General features: G+C 41.0%; 3 protein-coding genes across 3 annotated transcripts; 1 reads left to right on the top strand and 2 right to left on the bottom strand.

Moving 5' to 3' along the window:
- Positions 1-439: 439 nt before the first annotated feature.
- On the bottom strand, positions 440-9,263 carry AP1M1 (adaptor related protein complex 1 subunit mu 1). Its single transcript, XM_058858532.1, has 12 exons — positions 9,110-9,263; positions 8,439-8,595; positions 8,032-8,099; positions 7,356-7,486; positions 7,062-7,209; positions 6,575-6,701; positions 5,728-5,870; positions 4,955-5,026; positions 4,522-4,680; positions 3,791-3,916; positions 3,512-3,587; positions 440-2,566 (listed from the first exon to the last, which is right to left on the bottom strand). Exons 1-12 carry the CDS (start codon positions 9,149-9,151, stop codon positions 2,544-2,546), a joined length of 1,272 nt encoding a protein of 423 aa, XP_058714515.1. The 5' UTR covers positions 9,152-9,263; the 3' UTR covers positions 440-2,543.
- Positions 9,264-9,714: 451 nt separating this feature from the next.
- FAM32A (family with sequence similarity 32 member A) lies at positions 9,715-11,089 on the bottom strand. Its single transcript, XM_058858533.1, has 4 exons — positions 10,937-11,089; positions 10,705-10,843; positions 10,558-10,611; positions 9,715-10,402 (listed from the first exon to the last, which is right to left on the bottom strand). Exons 1-4 carry the CDS (start codon positions 11,011-11,013, stop codon positions 10,334-10,336), a joined length of 339 nt encoding a protein of 112 aa, XP_058714516.1. The 5' UTR covers positions 11,014-11,089; the 3' UTR covers positions 9,715-10,333.
- A 980-nt stretch (positions 11,090-12,069) lies between these two features.
- CIB3 (calcium and integrin binding family member 3) lies at positions 12,070-17,320 on the top strand. Its single transcript, XM_058858360.1, has 6 exons — positions 12,070-12,901; positions 13,218-13,252; positions 14,049-14,160; positions 14,519-14,666; positions 15,410-15,605; positions 16,104-17,320. Exons 1-6 carry the CDS (start codon positions 12,851-12,853, stop codon positions 16,123-16,125), a joined length of 564 nt encoding a protein of 187 aa, XP_058714343.1. The 5' UTR covers positions 12,070-12,850; the 3' UTR covers positions 16,126-17,320.
- The last annotated feature ends 758 nt before the right edge of the window (positions 17,321-18,078 follow it).

Here is an 18,078-nt window from a genome sequence, read left to right on the forward strand (position 1 = left end):
GCCTTGGACACTTCCAGGGATCCAGGGGAAGCCACAGCTTCCCTGGGGACCCTGTGCCAGGGCCTCATCACTCACAGGGAAGCTTCTTCTCAGTGTCCCATCTAAACCTGCACTCCTTGTACAAGATAAGTGCTGGAATACCATCCCTTGTTTCTGTCTTTCTGCCTGTGCCTACAATGGCACCCACATTGTAACAATGAACTGATGAAAAGCAGAGGGGGGCATTTTGCTTTCTGACCACCAATTTTATGGTGCGTGGGTAGATTTTGCAGAGAATAGAGAAGTGAAAATTTGTTCAGAATTTGGTAAATAAATCAGGAATATCAGTACTTCCTGCTTTTATCTACATCTCACATTAGAAAAGCTGAGCATACTCTGAGATTAGAGGCTACTACCTGGTGTTGATCTAACTGAAAAGAATCAGGCGAAGTACAACTGATTCAAAGAGGACTTTTTGCCCTTTATTACCTTCTGGACAAGCATGGCTGATGCTCCATCATCAAAACAGTCAAACTGTAACAAAATAGGAGAAAACATAGTTCTGGTCCACAAGATCCAAACTTCAAGAGGAAAATAAAGCTATGGAGAGTCACATTTTACAGGCATAATTAGAGCAAACACTTGGAAAAATAAAGCCAGCAGAAGGTGATTTGTCAACCAGTTACAGTTTTAATATAAAAAGTTTTAGTCCAGTCATAAGCTTAACTGTTCAAATGAAAATGAGTAGTGGAACTGAAATCTTGAACAAGATGCTTTTGTTTCAACATCAAGCTCGTTTAGTGACAGAGTCAGAATACACCTGTCCACACCCAGGGTTGCTGAAAACGGTGTCTGGTTGTTGCTGAACACCACCAGACATTAGATTTCCTGAGGCGTATCTTCTGCACTGTCACAGCAGCTGCAGCTTGGGGGAGTTTAGCTGATTTTTGGCTAATTGTACACAGGTGTATCTATATACAGTCTACAAGGATTCAGTGAGGACAGTGACTGAAAGACCTTCTCACTCTCTCTGGACACTCTTGGACTCTCCCATCAGTGGAGAATTTTGCACACAGTGTATCATCACATCACACAGATATTTAGGTTTTGATGGTTTAAGTTTAGCACCTCTCAACTGTACTAAATTCAACCCAAAACATCCTAAAAGTTGTGTAAAGAAAATACTGATAACCATCACAATTTTCCCAGAAAAAAACCCTCACCAAAATGCAAAATAACTATGTGCCTATGTAACCCTATGTACACCCATGCCAACTGTAGCTTCTCAGAAAAAAATGAAATGGCATGTAAAAAAAAATAACACCTTTAAGAATAACATTGTGAACTGTTATTCATTCTGCCAGGAAGATACAGTAATAGCTGCTTAGAAGGAGAAAAGACTGAGAAAGAAAACATTTATCCTTAGGGCAAATGAAGTTAAATAATTCTAGCAAACTATAGCAAAAAGGGGAAGTATTTGCCCTAAATTAACACAAAAGGCAAGCTGGAAGAAAGATGGCAACTGTATTTTTGTTGACCTCTTATTATACAGTAACTTCCAGGAAGAGCTTGGAGTATATTACTATTATCGGGAAAAATAGTAATAAATTCCAATCTTCCTACCAAATTACATCACCTCTAGAAGTGTTTTCATCTTTTAATACCTAACCTAAGGCTTTATGCCTACATATTACAACTGAGAACTTGTTTGATGAACAGAAATTCAAAAAATTCTATCAAATACTGGTCAGTTGGCAGAGGGTTTCCAGGTCCTGGGGTGTCACAAGGTTGGAACGCTTTCATCTGCACTTTGACTGACTGAAGCCAGCAATCCTGCTTCCAGAGACTCTCCCACAGACATTTACTCCTGTAATCTCTTGCTCTCAGTTAACTTAGTCTTTAACAAACCCCTATTTTTGTTTCCAAACCTTTCACTTGAAGCTGTTCTCTCAGATTAATTCCTTTGAAACCATGCAAAAAAACCTATCAGTATGTTTTAACTTCAGATAATTTCAACTCACATTCTGAATTTTTTTTAAGTTAACACAGCTATGAATGAGTTAAGGCACCCAACTGCCCAGAAAAAAAAAAAAAAAAAAAAAAAAAAAAACCTTGGGCTAAATACAACAAAGTGTTTAGCAGTCATTTAATTGCACAATCATCTCCCTAATTTGTAGCACAATGCTGCCAATGTCTTTAGGGATCCTAAGATACATATACTAGAAACTCTGCGACTGTAATGGACAACGCATTAACAAAACATTCCCAAGGTTCATTTTGGATTCCTGGCTCCTCAGTGTAACTGCTACTCCTAATGTAATTAGCATTTAGCAGCAAGATCAGCATATTCTATCAATGAAATAAATATTCACACAATCAATACTAATGGTTCAAAAGCTCAAACACATTATTGAAATCAATAAATTTCCGATCTTTCTTCTGTCAATCCAAGATTGCAGAAACGAGACCCTTGGCAACAACATTCACAGCTCTCAGACCACAGCAGCTTCTGCAAATGAACTCTAGGCCTGAAGGTTTGTTGTCTGTGGTGCCTGTGAGGTGTTTTACTGTGTTCGGAGCTGGTAGTCTGTAAAGGGGAAAAAAACAACAAAAACCCAATTTTAGTAATTTGTCTCATTAAAAGGAGTAAAGCAGAGCAGCAAGTTGAGATAAAGAGATAAAATGCATTCTTATATTAATATGTATTAATGCAAGAATATGCAAATATCAATAAAACACTGAGAGGGGGAATAGCCTTCAACTGAAGGAGGGAAGGGTTAGATGGGATATAGGAATAGATTAATAGGGATAAATTCTTTTCTCTGAGAGGGGTGAGGCCCTGACACAGGTTGCCCAGGGAAGCCATGGATGCTCCTTCCCTAGAAGTGTCCAAGGCTGGGTTGGACAGGGCTGGGAGCAGCCTGAAATAGTGGAAGGTGTCCTTGCCCATGGCAGAGGTGGAACTGGATGAGCTTTAAGGTCCTTTCCCACCCAAACAAGTCCGGGATTCAACAATTCTATAAAATAAACTTAATATTTGCTTAGAATGACCATGAGAATGAGCTCTAAAGAGATAAAGGCAATTATGGGCAGTCATGCTTAAATGCCAGAAAAAAATTAATTAGAAAAACAAAAACAAATAAACAAACAAAAACCACAAAATTACACCACCATCACAGCAACAAAAAACCCCAAGGGAACCAAACCCCACCATTTTTGCTTGCTAAAAATCTAGTATTTTGTACTAGACAGTGTTTTATACATTTTAAAGCTGGCAGAATGGTATGTGTGAGCATACTGCTAATGATGTTTGTTCTTAAATTTACCAAATTCCAGCTCAATTAGAAAATACTTGGACAGCATTACCACTCTACCCCATTAGGTCTTTCACTAGGACACCAAAAAGGGCACTAGAAAAGAAACAGTGTAGCTTAATCTAATGTGTATCTAAACCAGACATTTCCATGCTCAAAAATATGAGCTTCAATTTGTAGGTGTGTTCTGGAGAAACAAAATATTCCCTTCCTCTCACCTCCATTCTGGGTGATGTATCGGACCCAGGGCAAAGCCTGGTAGCCACTCTTCTCAATTATCTTTAAGTAACGCACCTGGAAAGAAAGATTTGTAAGATATAGTCTCCCATGTTGGCCAAGCAGCATTTAGCAAAAAGAAAAGCAAAAACCCCTGCACCTTTATGGGTAAAAACCTGTCTTATGGATAAAACTTAACAGGAATCATCAAGATGAGAGACACCTCACAAGTTAGAGCCCAGCATGTGAATTTATCAGTATTTCTGTTTTCAGTCACTAACCTGGATTCCTGAAGTGGTGAAATACGGAATCTCAAACTTTACGCTAATGGGAGGTTTTCCTTCCTTGTCTTCAGCTTCAACACTTGGAAGTCCAAAGTGAGCTCTCATCAGGTATTCTTTTCCACCCTACCCAAAAAGGGAATTTTTTTTTTTCTTAAACCAAGAAGTAATAAAAAATTGCAATGATACAAGTAGTTTTCTTAACATCAAACTGCTGAACTCCACTATTTATTCCAGCTCTTCTCCAGGGCTTCAAAGGGACGTGTTTTTATTTCAAAAATCCTTTTTTTTTAAAAAAAAATATGTGGATCCAGACTAAGGCATAATTCATTTTCTTCCAGCATCATACTCAAAAATTCAGATTAAATAGTGACACACAGCTGCACTATCACACCATTAGCAAAGGATTGAGCTCACGGAACCACCCAAGAAGTAAAGCCTGACAAAACTCAAACAGCTGCTGCTAAAGCCAGGCCAAGGATTACACCACCCAGAGACATCACTCAAAAATCTGCTCTCTACCCAGGTTCTGAAAAAATAACCAAGTGAAACAAATATAAACAACATCCATTAGCAAGTTCCAATCTTTCATCCATGGAAAAAGAGGAAGAGTCCACTGCTAATTGTCTGATAGTGACAGAATTTGCTTTAGGCAGAGTCTAAATGTGAATGAAATATTAATAAGTAATTATTACACTCTTGAGTGGTAAGAGTAAAAAAATAACACTTACTGGAAAAGATTTAATGGACCAGACAATTTCACTGTTCTCTGGAACCCATTTGACACTTCCAACAGTGGTTTTAAACTTTGGCGAGTCTGCATCATTTGGAACTGGGATGTGAATCTCCACATTGTTGGCAGTTGATCTACGCTTAAATTGACTCTTTGCCTAAAGAAGACAAAAAATAAAGCAGAAAATCAGGGTCTAACTATTTCCAAGATGCTGTCAAGCTCAGAGAGCTGTGAGATGCACATCTCCCCTGCTCCCCAATCTGCATCCTAAGAACCAGAACTGAAACTGAGATCCTAACTTACAAATGAAGTCTTCAAAAGTCCCACAGAAATACTGAATACTTCTACAAAAATGCATATATTTCTCATCAAGCTTTGAAAACAAACAAAAGAAGACTAAAATTAGCCATAATTATTTAAGGATGTCTGACCTTGATCATGTACTCAATGCGGCTGTGGGAATGTTTCTCAATCACAGACTCAATCCAGATCAGGGGTTTTACCTGGTGGGGAAAAAATCACATCACAGCTCTGAGTTTTACTCTCACAAAGTCATTAAAATGTTGCTTTCCCATAAAACTACACTCAGTAGAACCACACAGAAAATGCACTCTGGGGTGTTCAAAATGACAGAATTGTGGTTTTATAAGAAATAATTATTCAAATGAGCAAGCACTGATATACCAATGAGCAAACATACAAGAATTATAGGCTTAAAAATGTATGTCTCAGATTAACCCCTAATAACAAATACTTGCATTAAAAAATATTTGGTAGTTTAACATACTAGGGACTGAACTGTTTCTTTGCTATAGACCTTCTCTAGACTGAATTTTTTGACTTTTCTGAAATGAAGGCCATCTTTATCACCATGGTTGGCACACTCCAATAAAACTAAGCGACATAAATGCTGATGTTAACAAGTTCAATGAATTATTACACTGACATTATGTAATTAGATTAAAAACATAGACACAGTATTTCAAAAACAGTTTCAATAGCAGTTGACAATACAGAGACTTATTGCAAAGTTAAGTCTAAACTTTCTTCATTGTCCACAAGCAAGCATCAAGTTTTGCTATTAACAGTTGACTTGAAAACCCATGTGTTGCCCGTGTTTTAAGAAAAGAAAAAAGGAAGGGATAGCCATTGTGGCTACAATCTAAACCATTCTCATTTTAAAAAGGTAAACATCCAGACTCACGTGGGTATTGAGACGATATGACATGAGCTCAAACTCTCCGTCAGGTGGAATGAAGGAGATTGTCCTGTCATTCTCAAAGCGAGAGAGACGAACACACTGGTGAAACTTCACATCTTCCAGTTCTACTGATTTACTTTTCCCACCTAGTAGAAAACATACAGGTCACACAAACTGTGGGCCAAGTCTTACCACAGCACAGCTGCTGCCTGCTGAGATTCCTCCCTTTTAGTCAACTTTCCAGGATTGGGGCAGCAACTGTCCCCCTGTATTGGGCACTGCTGAGACACCTTGAATCCTGGAATCAGTTTTGGGCCCCCAACAAGGAAAACATTGAGGGGCTGAAGTGTGTCCAGAAAAGGAAATGGAGCTGGGGAAGGGGCTGGAGCACCAGGAGCAGCTGAGGGAGCTGTGGGGACTCAGCCTGGAGAAGAGGGGGCTCAGGGGGAGCCTTCTCACTCTCCACAACTCCCTGGCAGGAGGATTGAGCCAGGTGAGGGTCAGGCTCTGCTCCCAGGACAAGAGAAAATGGCCTCAAATTGTACCACTGGAGGTTTCAGTTATATTTTGGGAAAATTTATTCACTGAAAGGATGGTCATGCACTGGCACAGGTTGCCCAAGACACTAGTGGGGTCACCACCCCGGAAATGTTCAAAAGGACTGTGGACGTGGCACCTGGGGACATGGGCTAGTGGTGAACACGGTGGTGTTGGTCAGCAGTTGGACCTCGTGATTTTAGAGGGCTTTTCCATCCTTCATGATTCTGTGATTACAATGCTACCCAAGTATCCCAAAACTCAAGACTCCAGACAGCATCTGTCACAATTATCACGATACTGCAGCACTCACGGCCTGTATTATCAAAGAGAACTTTGTCATTCAACCCAAGGCGCAGCTCTGGCATTCCTGAGAGGAAGACTCTCATTTTAATGGATCCAACTATCTCACTCCGTAATACGTTTCCGTTGGCACTGACCTGAACAAAGATGAAGAGGAAGGTAAGCCATCTCTGATGTGGTGTGTTGTGACATCAAGAAACACTCCCACCCTATCCCTATGCCCTGAGTCTTTCTTTTGAGGAATTGATCCAGTAGAGTGAATTAGATCAGGGACACGAAGGGACACAAAGGAGAAAAGGACATATCCAAAAATCAGCAATACACACACTTAAAGCATTATTTGTACTGGATTTCCTTGGGGGAACTTAATGATTACACTGCTTTGAGTGCCACAGCACACCATCCACAGTCAGACTTTTTTATTGCACGTTTTCATACAAAAAGCCCTTTTTAACACTTCCTACTACAATTCTCACACAGAAGTACAAGATACCCACCAAAAGGTTAACAGACTCTATGACATCCAGGAACACCTCATTTTTCCTGTATTTTATCCCTTCTGATCTCCATGAAACAGCGTTTGTAACAGTGGCAGGTGGGCGTGGGGCTCCAGTTTCAAGTTTGTGGCCTTCCTGAGTGATGTACCTTCACAACCATAGAATTGGCATGGATAAAAAGAAAATTAATATTTTTGATAATTAGAACACACCAAAGCATTTGTTTGCCTATGGAAAAAGGGTCAAAACATTCCAAGGGCTTTGTCGCTATAAGTGATGCAGAGTGATACTTACTCTTGTAAAATTTTGCTGTCAGTGGTTTGTGGATAACCAAAATCCATAAGCTCATCTAACAACTCATAAATAATAACAAAATTATCCCTAATGCTCTCTTCTTCCAACTCCTTGAAATATTCAGAAAAAACCTGAAATGCAAAAACAGGAGGGAGAGGGAAAAGAAGGACATTAACTGCGGAAGCACAGCACATACAGAAGGTATTCTTGCATCTAAAATAAGAATCTTCTAAAGTTCCAACCTAAACCCCATACTTCCCAAATGGCATTCTACTCAGATCAGCCCCAGGAAATCCACCACAATTAAAACAAATACAGAGAATTCTAGAAGAAACTATTATGAAAAATATTTAATCTGGAGAAAATATTTTTCACACTAGATACAGATGAAACAAACACAGGACTTGTGTGAGGCACGACACAGAGATTCACAACAATTCACAATCTCCTCCAGGTGCTCAGGTCTTGTGTAACTCCTTACAGCACTGTGCCCCATCCTCTGCCTACACAGCTACAACATATCAGTGCCCTTGTTAGTGTTTAAGAAGACAGCTCTACAAAATAATAAAATACAAAGTAAAAATTCTATTACTGAAATTCTTAAAAAATGTGACAGCTCTATGCACTTCTATTGAAACAGAAAAGAACACAAAGGTTACTTCTGAAATAAACTCACCTGAACTACTTTATATAAAAATGAAAACACCAGTGATACACAAGCATTTTTCTTAGAAGTTGCAACAACTGATAAAGGATGTTCAGGAATGTGTATTTTAAAAAAAAAGTTTACTCAGTGCATTTTAAAAAATCTGATTTTAGGCAATTAGAATTGCCTGGAAGAATCATGCACTAACTTTTAACTAGAGTAAAATTCATAAAAACACTTCTCTGGACCTTATGCTGCTGGTGCATATTACACTATGTAAAGCAGGAAAAAAAATTATTTAATATAATCAGCTTTACTGATTATGGCCTCTTTATGCCATTTCACCCATGCTCCAACTTGCATTTTGACATTATTAAAAAAAACCCAAACAAACAGCAACCCTTGGCATGTCAACACATCTGTAGCATAAAGGATACGGTACAGGTTGTTATGTTTAATCCACATAAAACGAACTCCTCCATGTGCTAAAATAGGAGAAAGCGTCCCCTCTTCTTCCTTTTCCATAAGGATTGGCATAAAATGTTCCACCTCTGACATGTCCACATCTCCACGATAATTCCGACAGATAAGAACCTATAAAGAAAGCAACCAAATCCTTGTATTTTCTCTTTCACTTATTTTTTTCTCTTCCATGAGGACGTTATCATGCAAGACACGCAAATGCTTGAAAGGCCCCTTTAAAGTCATCCAGCTTCCCTCCAGCCTCTCTGCATTTATAAGTGCAAATCTCAATGCCAAAATACTCTGCCGATTAGAACGCAAATAACTGTATTTAATTGCAAAGTCATGTATTAGTATTTTCCAGACCTATCCTTCCCCTGTTATTGCTCACGCTCTAACAATGATTTTAGGATAGGAATATACGCAACTCCCCTGAGGCAAAGCAGCTACAAAAAGGGTAGAGATTAATCACCCCAGGAATGCCGCTTCACTCAACATCTCTACCGGCGACAACTCCCCTGTCCCGGCTCATCCGGGGCTGACAGCGAGGCCGGAGAAGGTAACGCAGCCCCCGAAACCTTCAGAGAGGCGGCGGAAGCCCCAGCTCCGCGCCCGCCCCGCCGACCCCGCCGCGGCCGGGCCTCACCTTTCCCTTCAGGTCCAGGACATAGACAGCGCTGGCCGACATCGCGGCGGCCGGGCCGCGTCCCGCCCGCCTTCCGCTTCCGCGGGAAGTGACGTCACGAGCCGGAACCGGCGGCTGCGCGCAGCGATACGCGCGGTGCGGCGGAAGGACACGGCGAGCAGAGCGAGTTAAATAGTCCCGCCGTGCTTTTCCCCACAGGACTGTCCCCATAGCGCTGGCACGGCCCGCCCGGGGTGAGCTGGGGCGCCGGGCACACACTAAGCACCCAGGCGGCGGAACCTAATTCGGGTTAAGAACAATATTCCGATTGAAGCGGCGCGTTAGGGTTTCGAACATCAAATACACGTCATCCCTCAGAGGGGTTAAGAATGGCAAAGGCGGGTTTGGCGCTTTCAAAACTCCACACACAAACTTTGCTCAGCTCACTGCCCCGATTTTATACGTATATCAGCGCCAAAAAAGGGATGAAGGCAGCGTTTTAATCAGTTAGATCGAAGTTACAAGTTGCAGCAGACCCCTCTGAAAGGGCTCAAGGTAGAACTTACACTGTTTTCCACAAAAATCGGATACAGCACCGGGTGCACAAGACAGTCATTACACACTCGAGAGACACACTGATTATTTATTTCATAGTTGCACAAGCCTGGGTGCTCGGTGGGATTCCAGAAATCCAGCACATCAGCTATCAAAACTCGGACATAGAGCTCGTTGGCTGCTATTTCATGGATTAGACCTCTCCTCTTGCTCATTAGGCTTGAAAGTATACAAAGATCAAATATCAAAGAGTATCCTTTTGTAAGACAATTTTATATTTCACATTTTGCAACATGGCCTCTGACAGAATTTAATAAAAAGTAATTGTACAATCCATATAACTTACAAGAGAAACTTAAATGTGAGACTGTCAGACTCTTCCCTTTAAAATGGGAGAACTGTTAGAACCAAAGAAATAAAGGAATGTTTTCCATCTGGCTCACAGTACTTAATCTCACTATAAACGAAAAAAACAACCCTCTGCATCGACGTAATCCAGAGCTCCTCAGCACAGAGGAGACATTGCTGGATGTCTGGTTTTGAAAAACAAGACTCTAAAATAAGGCAGTATAAAGTCATAAAAGCTCAGAAGATGTATTAGACAATATGGAGAAAAGACATTTTCATGGCAACCGTGCTTGATACAAACAAAACACAACTCCCGCTCCAGAGCCGTGAAAAGCAGCCCGGTCATTTAGTCCAGCTGACTTTGGGAATGTCGTAATGCTCAGTCAGAGTATCCAAGTGCCTGTTGAAGTCCTGGGGGAGGGAAAGAGAAAGAAAAAGGTGCTGACATCACCAAGTTGAACCATAAGACTCCTGCGTCTCTGATTGTGTTTCATAAGGTGAAACAGTTTCTTCAACCTAACAATAAACGCACGCTGGCCTGAGGAACTCGGGAAGGGTTTGCTCACCTCCACTCGCTGCTTGTGGGTTTTCGACGCTTTCTTCAGGATCCGTTCCATTTGCTGCAGGAGACACGGAAGGGCCGTTTACTCCCGGCACTCGCAGCCCCCTCAGCGGCCGCGCCCGAGGGGTGACTGGGTTTTTTAAAGCCTTACCCGCTTCTCCTGCATCTTCTCGTAGGCCACCTGCGCCGGAGTCCGCTTGTCCAGCCCACGCTTCTTCTCCTCCTCTTGCTTCTTGCTGCTCACGATCTGCTCCAGGATCTGGGCCTTGTCTTTCGCCTTCTTCTTCTTCCTGCGGGAGCACCCGGTCAGCGCTCAACCCCGGGCTATGTGTCCCCTCCTTACCGCCCCCCGTTCTCCCCCGGTTCCCCCTGACCCCACTCACCGCTTGCCGGCCCCCAGGGCTCCCCCGCTGCCCTTGAGCCGCAGGGGACCGCGCTGCACCGCCTCGTAATCCGCCATGGCGGAACGGCCCCGCCCGCGACCCCTGCCGGCAGCGCCGCAGCTGCGCGGCCGGGAACCGCGCTCGAGCCCCGCCCGGGCCCGCCGTGAGGGGAACCGGCAGCGAGCCCAGGCCGGGCGTGTCTCCGTGAGAGGAACCGAAGAGTCACTTGCAAAACGTGGAATATATCAAGATTATTTTAAATGAGAATGCTTTTGATGTAAACTCTTTGTATACTTTCAACCCTAATCAGCAAGAAAGGAGACCTAACGAGTGGAAATACAGCAGTCCTTAGTTACGGGAACTACCAAGCTTTAGGGATGTAGTAAATCAAAATGTTGATGTATGTGTATGTATACATTGATAATTTGGCAAAGGACTCAAGGTCTGTACATCCTACAGCTGAACTATCTTCATTATAATACTTAAGATCATGCCTAAGGGTCAAAAAGGCCCTGCTTGGGTGCAGACCCTTCCCCATTGCATGTGGAGAACTTAGCTGCTAATTTGTATAGAAATTACTAAATAATAGAGGGGTTGACCTTGGAAAAAGACTAACTCTGAACTGCTGTAAATAATAGCATGAAAAGTCCAGTGGGGTGTGTTGGGATTTGTGGAAACCCAACAAGCATCCAGGCTTGTGCAAATAATATCTCTCTCAAGTGTGTAATTACTGGCTTGTTGCACACCACATAGTAAATCTGCTTTTGAAGACAACAGGACTGATTAGCCTTGAGAACACCCAGAGGTCCAGGCTACACCAGGAGAAACCAGCCCCATCCCTCCCCACACTTCTTGTTGCACCCCGAACAGAACCATTCCAGATAGCTTTTCCTATGTGAAGATGCCCTGAGGAGCAAGCGTGCCCCAGGAACAGACCTTCCACCAGCCAGAGGGAACCAGTGACCCAGAAATAGAGACTTTACAGATTCATGAAAAAGCAGCCTGCTACATACTGTGCAACTAGTGCCTCCTTCTTTTTTCTGTTTTTCATCTTTCATAGAGCATGTAGCATCACATTTCTGTTCACAAGTATGAACTGTACACTCACACATCTTTTCAATGTAAAGGCCATATATGTATCAGTATGGATGGATGTCATGCTAATAACCATTAATTAGTAGTAGAATACATCAGCAGATGATGCTGAAGAAAGGGAGCAAGCAGACTTTATGGGTACTACCTCCAGTATAAACTACCATCAGCATTAGTGTATTATAACAATGTGCATTAAGGGAAAATACTGGCACAGGCTGGCCAGGACAGTGATGAAGTCACCATCCCTGGAAGTGTTCAGAAAACATGTGTATGTGGCACTTGGGGACATGGCATAGTGGTGACCTTGTCACTGCTGCATTAATGGTTGCACTCCATGATCTAAAAGGGCTTTTCCCAATTTTTTACAATTCTGACCCTTTATTATGAAAAGTGAAAAGGAAAGGAGGAGGGGCTACCAAATTTCCATCGTTTGGTGTTAAAGAAGGAAAACACTACTTACACTTTTCAGTTAATTTGCCACATCAGGCGAAGGCATGAAAAAGCAGGATCCACTGGGTCTACCTGAGGCTGAAGGGCACTAACAAGCAGCTATTATTTATTTGGCTAAATCCTGTAACCCGAGACTTTGTGATGCACACGAGACAGGTGAATGCTGCTGGATAAGAGCCTCAAGCAGCCAGACTAAAGATTTGATGAAATGCTCCTGTTATGATACTTTGCAGCCTGTGGAAGTTGGTTACCTGATCCTCTGCTGTACCTGAGCCTCATTGTTGCAGCTTTTAATAACTGAATATCCAGACGACCTATAAAGGTGCCTTTGAGGAAAGAACTGACAAGAGTCAGTATTCCCAGCTCAAAATGGGCAACAAGCAAACCATTTTCACTCAAGAGCAACTGGATGCATATCAGGTATAAAGCAAACTAAATGGCTGTTTGGACAGGACATTGAATAATGGCAAAGGTGTTGTTGGGTTTTTTAAAACAACACCTTTTAAAAATTAATAAGTAGAAGTACTGAATTGCAGCAAGGATTTTAGTAACATAGTTTGATTTTTACATCAGAAGGAAGGATTATAAAATACTCCTAATTGTATGCCAAAAAGAAATCTTTAGTGCTTACACATACACTACAGTATAACTTCATTTAAGTGATTGCATGGGGAAAGTTTGGACCTATGCATGCTAAAAACTGTCATTATGTGTTGTATCTTTTCTAATTTCATAGGACTGCACATTTTTCACAAGGAAAGAAATTCTGAGGTGAGTCTGCTGCATGCATGTTGTGAGTAAAGGACAGAGATTGCTGTAAAGGCAAGTTACATGTGAGGTGGGGTAGAGTAGTTAAAAAATAATTTTTAAATGGATTTACTCAAAGTGATACCTTGGGGCAATCTGAGCTTTTTTGTTGGTTTTTTTCATTTACAAACCCTATCCTAAACTGAGTCAGAATTCTAAATTTTGTATTCATGTACTAATCCTTCTTTATTTATTAGAAATAAGTGCAATGAATTATGTCTTAGTGGCAGCAACATCCACGGTTCTCTCATATGGTTTTCAGACAGATGCTTCAAAGTGTACTGTTATTTTCTGGAATACTTTGGTGGTTTAGGAAAACTTCTATGATTGTGTCAAGTTGTCTTGTAAATGATTATATTGCTGCTCCAAGATGCATTTTCCCCTAAGTTTTCATGTGCCTTAGTGAACTTCCTATTTAATCTTTGGCCAAAGGATCTGATAAAGGCAGGATCAGGATTCTGTTCAGGGACTGTGAGTCCTCACTCAAAAACATGAACATGTTCTCCTCTCATAAGGGTTTGGCTGCATGTCCTGTGTAAGCATTTTCACCTAACAGCTCTAAAATGAAGTTTTGTATACTTTTCACCAGTTATACTATGTTGCTTGTTTTAATAATGGTTTTTCCAACAAAAACTGTTAGTGGCTGATCTCCATCTGGTAATGCATGCAAAGTGTGAAAAATTGGGTGGAAAAGCAAAACACCTTGTTCTCAAAAGTCTGAAGAGCCCATTCAGCCAACAAGCCTTTCTCTCTGTCTCAGGCTGTTTTACAGGTACCGAGATCTGGCCCCACAGCTCGTTCCCCTTGACTACTCCGACAAACCAGCCGTGACACTCCCCTACGAGCTCATCGGCAGCATGCCAGAGCTCAAGGTACCGAGCACACGACTCGAGTGACACATTTCAGTTTCATCTACCCTTTTTGAATAATTCATCCAGGACTAATTGCTGGGAGGCTGACATAGAAATAAATATGGACTATCGAAGTCAGAAGTCTTTCTGGAAGCTTCTAGTAATTCCCAGAAAACACCCTGAAACAGCACAAAGGTTGAACAGGGGTGTGGCTGTGTCTGCTTCTGACACAGCATTAGATAAGAATTTAAAGGCAGAAAGGGGAAAATTTGCCAAAAAGGTGATTCAACAAAAGTAATCTCACTCCACTTGCCTTACCTGCACTGAAATAAATGCTAGTAAGGATGACCTTCCCTTGGTCCTGTGCTCTGTTTCCCAGGACAACCCATTCCGGCAGCGGATAGCAGAAGTGTTCTCAGAGCACGGAGACGGCAATATGACTTTAGATGATTTTTTGGACATGTTTTCTGTGTTAAGTGAAATGGCTCCCAGAGACTTGAAAGCTTATTACGCTTTTAAAATTTATGGTGAGTAAGACGTGTAAAAAGTAAGCAGGGAAGTCCTGCAGCTTCATGTAGGGCTGCAAAATCCTTACTTTGTCACCATAATGATTTCTAGTTACCATTTCTTTTAATAGCACTTGAATGTTTGTTCTCCCTCTTCTAAAAACTTCTGGCTTTCTTTATCCTTTTGTCTCTAATTTATTTGGTATTAAGATTTGCTACAAAATTTACAACTTGAAATTATCTGCAGTTGTCAAGAGCTGATAAACATTAAGAAATATTTCTGTCTGAGGGGCTGCTTGGAAAAGTACGGTACAGGGGATTTGGCTGCCCATGAATCTGTAAGGTGAATTGGGAGGGGCAGGCAGGGAAGCACACTGCAGGCTTTTTTCTCCAAGGACAAATGTAAAGGTATTTTTTTTAAACTACCATTTACAGTTACTTTCTTTATGATCAGCTAAAGACAAACAATATATCAAACCCACACAATCTTGCTGGAATAATTTAATGACAGCTAGGCTATGTTTAGCCATTAAACTACTTACAGTTGTTACACTTATGTATGAAAAGGAGAAATTATGAGATTTTTATTTTGTAACTCATTTCTTTTACAAGTAGATAAGAGGTAACTTCATTTCTGATTTGAGAGTTCTACTGATAAAAATCCATCACAGCCTGGAAACCAAACCCTTCTACTGGGTCTTGGCAAAGAACCATGCAAAATGCTGACTTTTGTCACTTTAAATTAACTTTGTCTCCTTTGTCAGACTTCAACAATGATGATTACATATGCAAATCAGATCTGGAGAAAACTGTCAACAAATTAACCCGAAATGAACTGACCCCAGAAGAAGTCAACCTTGTGTGTGAAAAGGTGATTTACGAGGCCGATGTGGACAACGATGGCAAGCTGTCCTTGGCAGACTTTCAGCATATGATCATACGAGCTCCAGATTTCCTCAGGTAATACTTGCTTTTAATTTCTAACACAAAATTCTCTTAGTTTCCTTGTCAGAAGCCTCTGAAGTATGTGCTTACATCTCCTCAGCGTTTACAGATCACCACTCTTCCCTGGCAGGTTCTAGTAGAGCTGCCCACTGCAAACATTGCAAAAACAGGTGCTTGAAAAAGCCTGGAGGCTTCTTGACTTGCTTTTGAACTTCCAAAGTGCTTTTTACATGATAGAAGGTACTTGTAACTTAAAAATTTAGTATTAGCACTCAGGCTGCATTGACAAATGCATGAGATTTGCTCACTCAATGCTTAATACAGTGTTAATGTGGTTTCTGATGCACATCTTACACAAAACAGCACTCAAATCTTGCATTTATTTAATGTACCCAGTCTAGGCAAATGCTTTGACAAATAGTTTCCAATTTATCACAGAGACCTACAATTAATTGTAGTACATACTTCAAACAGAGTGATACATAAGTGGTCACGACTTCCTTTTTTTAACAGCACCTTTCATATTCGAATCTGAATCTAGTCAACCATGGGGACAGGAACGCTTCTGGGACTTGCAACAACTGTTACTTCACCTGAGATTACCAACCATGAAAGCACAAGATGAGAGGGCCAAAGGGGACAATTTCTGGTACCTGAACCAGCCAGAGAACTGTCTTTCATTTATGTCCTTTAAAGGAACAATTCATTAAGCTCTTCATCAGGATTTCCCTGTAATTTAGCAAAATGTCTATTCCCTATCATCAGATAAAACAAACCTGGCCTGGGCAGTCAGAAGGGGAGAATTTTTTTTTTAAAAGTTCACACACCACCAGGTAGTAAAGGAACTTGTATCAAGCTATAACCTCTAAAAATTCACCTAAAAATACCTTAACCAGAAAAAAAATCCCTTTAGTTTCAAAAACGTAACTCCTATTGTTATTTATGGTCTTAACAAATGGTCCAGTCAATCAATTCCTTAAGTGTTCTCCCACAGTGCAAGATTAACAATGAAAAAGTCAGCATAGTTTAGAGACAAGAGTCTACCCCAGGTCCTGTCCCTCTTCTTCATTTTCAGAAATCTCCTATTTTCCACACCCACCAGGGTGCCTATATACTAATAATGAAAAGGACTGAAAACTTAAGTTTGCAAAATTCTCTTTTCAAAAGAAGTTTATTTATGCAGTGTTCAGGGTCCTGTACAAGAGAGTAAAAACAGACATACTGTAATAAACAAGTTTTGTTTTAATACAAACATGAAAATCAATGAGAAGTGTTTAAGAAAGCAGTTGTAATGTGGAAAGGGTGGCAGCCAAAAGTGATCATTCAAAAAATACAATTTACAGTTATTTTTACAAATCTTGGGATGCATTAAACTCCCTTCAAAACAAAGCTGTAAGTCCTAACTCACACTCAATGTAGAGCAGATGATTCCTGCAGAAAGGCTGGAGAGACCAGTTAACCAGCCAGTTACCTTTATTAACCACAAACCTCCAGGGATCAGTGAAGGATGGGTCAGGTAATAAGGCAGCCTGGAACACTCAGACTGCAGTTACCATTCACGTTCCTTTGAACAGATCTTTAATTAAGCTAGAAACGAAGACACAAGTTAGTCATCATTCTTCCCCAAGCCCCTCAACTTCTACAAGTACAAAGGAGCCCATCCTCACACAGCTGCTTGTGCATATCAGCATCTCATATGAAAGGAGAGATCAAATAATTTTCAGCAGCAGTAAAGAGATTTACAATAATCCATAGGATTTATAAACCTGAGGCTGGAAGTCTGATGCTGGCATAAGGTTCTGATGTCAGGAAACATGGGCTGTGCCTGTCAGTACAGGACACAGACAACATCAGTGTTAAGTGTTAGAACAACAGCTCCACCACTTATTGACAGACTGACAGGTCTCCACCCCAAGGAGTGACGACTATGCAGAGTACTGCAACCTGCCTCAATAATAAAATCAACCACAGAATTCCATGATACTCACGAAAATAAGGGAATTTGAGAACATGCTAAAAAATGGGTTTGTTTCTCTACAAAACAGATGTTAATCAATTACCTGACATTTTAGTGCTATTTAGACACTGAGAATGAGTAGTAAGCACAGTTAGTTTCAATTCCTTCAGTTCCCCAGTTTTACAGATTTTGTACCAAATTTCCCATCTTTTTTCCTCCTTACTTGAAGAAAGCTTAGACACAAGTAGATTAGTGTATGTATCTACACAGTACCTCTCTGACAATTGCATTTTTCTTTACATTCATAGTTAATAAACACAATAAAGTAATTGAACGATGTGATGGAACCAAACTGCACTTCTCCTAGATTTAATGCCTGTGTTTAGTGACACACAGCTAAGTCCATGCGCACTGCAGTGTCTTTAACCTTTTCCTCTTACACTTGAATTTTAGGTTTCATGTAGCTTGCACAGATTTCATGTCTGTGTAGAGCCTTCATATCCAGAAGTACAGTGATGACTGTAGTCACAG

This window comes from Poecile atricapillus, chromosome 28, assembly GCF_030490865.1.
Source record: "Poecile atricapillus isolate bPoeAtr1 chromosome 28, bPoeAtr1.hap1, whole genome shotgun sequence".
Classification (NCBI taxonomy): Eukaryota; Metazoa; Chordata; class Aves; order Passeriformes; family Paridae; genus Poecile; species Poecile atricapillus.